This window comes from Wasmannia auropunctata, unplaced genomic scaffold (assembly GCF_000956235.1).
Source record: "Wasmannia auropunctata unplaced genomic scaffold, wasmannia.A_1.0 LD336051.1, whole genome shotgun sequence".
Lineage (NCBI taxonomy): Eukaryota > Metazoa > Arthropoda > Insecta > Hymenoptera > Formicidae > Wasmannia > Wasmannia auropunctata.
Genome location: NW_012026839.1, coordinates 358,635 through 361,942, shown reverse-complemented (window position 1 = coordinate 361,942; position 3,308 = coordinate 358,635). Strand labels below are relative to the sequence as shown.

At 37.4% G+C, this 3,308-nt stretch overlaps 1 protein-coding gene across 6 annotated transcripts in view; it reads left to right on the top strand.

The window, feature by feature from the left end:
• LOC105451467 (A disintegrin and metalloproteinase with thrombospondin motifs 18) overlaps nucleotides 1-3,308 on the top strand; it is a 65,315-nt gene that overhangs the window by 47,110 nt on the left and 14,897 nt on the right. For 5 of the 6 annotated variants that reach the window (XM_011691923.1, XM_011691924.1, XM_011691925.1 and 2 more), the window contains 4 exons: nucleotides 411-609; nucleotides 735-864; nucleotides 1,045-1,174; nucleotides 2,377-2,519. In XM_011691923.1, the coding sequence (XP_011690225.1) occupies nucleotides 411-609; nucleotides 735-864; nucleotides 1,045-1,174; nucleotides 2,377-2,519 (602 nt within the window). Of the gene's footprint in view, nucleotides 1-410; nucleotides 610-734; nucleotides 865-1,044; nucleotides 1,175-2,376; nucleotides 2,520-2,871; nucleotides 2,925-3,308 lie in introns of all 6 variants that reach the window. The other variant, XM_011691928.1, reaches the window with a different exon arrangement.

Sequence of the window (3,308 nt, the reverse complement as noted above, 5' to 3'; positions counted from 1 at the left end):
CTGATTAAATGTCATAGAAAAACTTTCTTGTTAAATTTGACAAATAGTTCAGATATAATTTCTGTATCTGTTATATATATTGATTAAATACAAAACATACGTGGTATCGCAGTGCTTACTAATTACTTATTTGTTTTAGCTAATTTTTTGTACCTAAATAATTCTCTCTATAATTGCAAGATTACTTTCTTCAGTGCACTTTATGCACCAAAAATAATTGCATTACGAATTATAATTGCAATAAAAAAAAAATAAATTAGAGACATATAAATAGGTTTTTTAATTCTTATCGAATTAAAAGTTTATAATCCGGAGTCGAGTACTTGATTCTACATTGCATGATTATGTTTAATGGAATAATTAACCACGTGATTATTATTTTATTAAAATGCACATCTTTTCGCTCTCAGGACGGAACTATCGGTTCAGAATTAATCATCCGGCCACTGCCAGAACGGGTTTTACAAGAAGTGGTGAGCAAAGCGCCAGCCTTTCACGAACCCGAACTACTGCCCAACATAACTAGTAGCGAATACTTGGAGAGCACAAGTCACCATATCGTATTCAAAAAGGTGGATCGACCTGTCGGCGATGAGTACAGCGACTTTTGTGAGTGCAATATGCTTCGAAGAACTCTTCGCTTCGACCGCGTATTTCGAGAAATCGGCCGTTTAAAGATCGATTTAAAAAAAAAAATATCGCGAAACTGTAAATACAAGTGCGAATGTTTTCAGCGCTCATGGAACCCGACCACTTAGCCAAGAGGTATAGGATTAAGCGTTCGATCAGTAGCCGATCGAGGCGCGAAGCACCGTACGTCATTTACCCGGAAATCCTTTGCATTGTGGATTACGATGGGTACAGGTGAGAGTCGGCTAATATCGTCGTTGGGAAGCGGCGAGTACACGTAACGGCCGCTAACTGTAATTTTTTTTTTCCTCGCGCGCAGACATTCCGCGTGTATCTGCAGTGACATTTATAATCTCTCTGTTAACGCGCGCGCGCTTCCTAATGACGAAACGGACGCGATTCTTCTCGTTTCAGATTGCACGGCGGCGATAACGTGCAGATAAAGAGATACTTCGTGTCCTTTTGGAACGGGGTTGATCTGAGGTACAAGTTACTGAAGGGGCCAAAAATACGTATCAGTATAGCGGGGATAATTATCTCACGGGTAAGAGACGGTAAAAGAGAGCAAAACAAAAATTAGTGCACTCTTAGTTTATTATAATCTGCACAATCAACGGAGAATTGTTTTCCCGAAATATACAGGGTGTCCCGAAATGCGCGATACGAAACATTATCGCAAGAAAATCTTTGAAAAATTAAGAAAAAATTATTTATATCATTAATTATTATTATTATTATTATTAATCTATGGTAAATTTTTATTTTAAGCAGTAGTTTTTGAGATATAAGAGTTGAAATTTAACAATTCAAATATATAATAGACTAATGGGAATCGACTTGGTAATTATTGCGCAAATTTCAATAATTAACACAAATTTATCCCGACACTGATCTATGATTCTGCCAACGCTAAATTTGAAATTGAGACTCTTGGAAGTACAATTGACTTTTAATACTCATTACTTGTTCTAATAAGTATGTGACGACTTTTGAGACACTAAATTTTTACTTTTGCATTGGAATGGGTGAGTTTTATATATCTTTCTTTAATCTATAATCTTGTATTCTTTTCTCTCACTTTAACGTACTGAACGATTATTAGTACATGTTATCTGTAGTTATTACATAAATTGAAATATGGTCTACGTAATACCGATCTTGTGACTGCTAAGCTTTGACATATGTACCACTGAAGATGGCCAGAAGGAGATGGTCGAAACGTATGGAAATTTACATATATGCACGGGATAAATTTGTGTTAATTATTGAAATTTGTAATCTTGCGCAATAATTACCGTGCCGATTCTCCATTAGCCCATTATATTTGAATTGTTGATTATATTTCTGGAAATCTTTCTACTATTTAATCTAGTTTATATTTAGCCAATTATAGATTAGTACGCGCGTGAGGTACGCGATTACTAACACTATCGACGCGATCACGAACATGTGTTTCCGTTTAACCGTAATCTATAATTGGCTAAATTTAAACTCTTATATCTCAAAAACTATTGCTTAAAATACAAATCTACAAATAACTTTTTCCTTAATTTTTTGAACACTTTCTTAATATGATATTATTATTCGCGGACATTTTGGAACATCGCCTGTATAATTCCCATTTATACTTTGTATTTATTAAACAAAAAAAAAGACGATCATCGATCGAAAGCTGCAATCGAGCTCGTTTGAAGCTGTAAACGACGGCGTAAAACGTAAACAACAAAATTGTATTGTTCTACCCAGGGACGAGACGCGACACCGTATTTAGAAAGGAATCGCGTGGGAAGAGACGCAATCGACTCGGCGGCCGCTCTGACTGACATGGGCAAATATCTTTTCCGGGAGAGGAGACTTCCTGTATACGACATCGCCGTCGCCGTCACAAAGTAAGAGTGCCCGATCCGTTAGAGGCGGCCTACGTGCAAGTGCCTGTAACTTGACGGCAAGTCACGAAAGCGCCCGCAGAAAAAGAAAAACGATAAGCTCACTGATAATCCTTCTCTTTTTTACATTTGTCAATTCAACGAGCGCTCATTAACGCCAGATGACGTAAACGCGAGAGAGGTGCGAATGGCATCGTTGAACGCTCGTTGGATTCCTTAGAAGCATTCGATTAATTAATTTCAATAATCTCCGTTTCTCTTTTTGCGTTACGACCGTTATAAATGTTTTATTATAATTCTCACGTTTTATTCTCTCTGATGATTTCATACTCTCGATTTTTATTCCGCAAAACAGGTATGATATGTGCCGTCGTAGGAAAGGCGGCCGCTGCACTAAGGGAACTGCCGGTATGGTTTATTACATAGCGATCACGCTTTTTATTCTTTTTTTTTTTAATTTTTGGAATTTTTGTATGGTACAGCATTTTCGCTAGCTTGTATATAGTTGACCCCGGTACACACACGCAGTATAACGGTATATAGTCTAACAGGTATAGTAGAGCGTTGTCAGGGGATACCTTGGGGGATTCTCTGGGGGGAAGATATTTTTCTGTCGAAAAATATGAGGATCAGGACGAAGCACTAATTCTAATTAGGCGGACGCGATAATGCAAAAAGAATCGTCGCTCGCTGGTACAGTCGAACCTCGATAACTTGAATCTCAAGGGACCAGAAAAACTGTTCAAGTTATAGAGCTTTCGACTTATCAAAATTCGAGTAAAAGAGGGTACG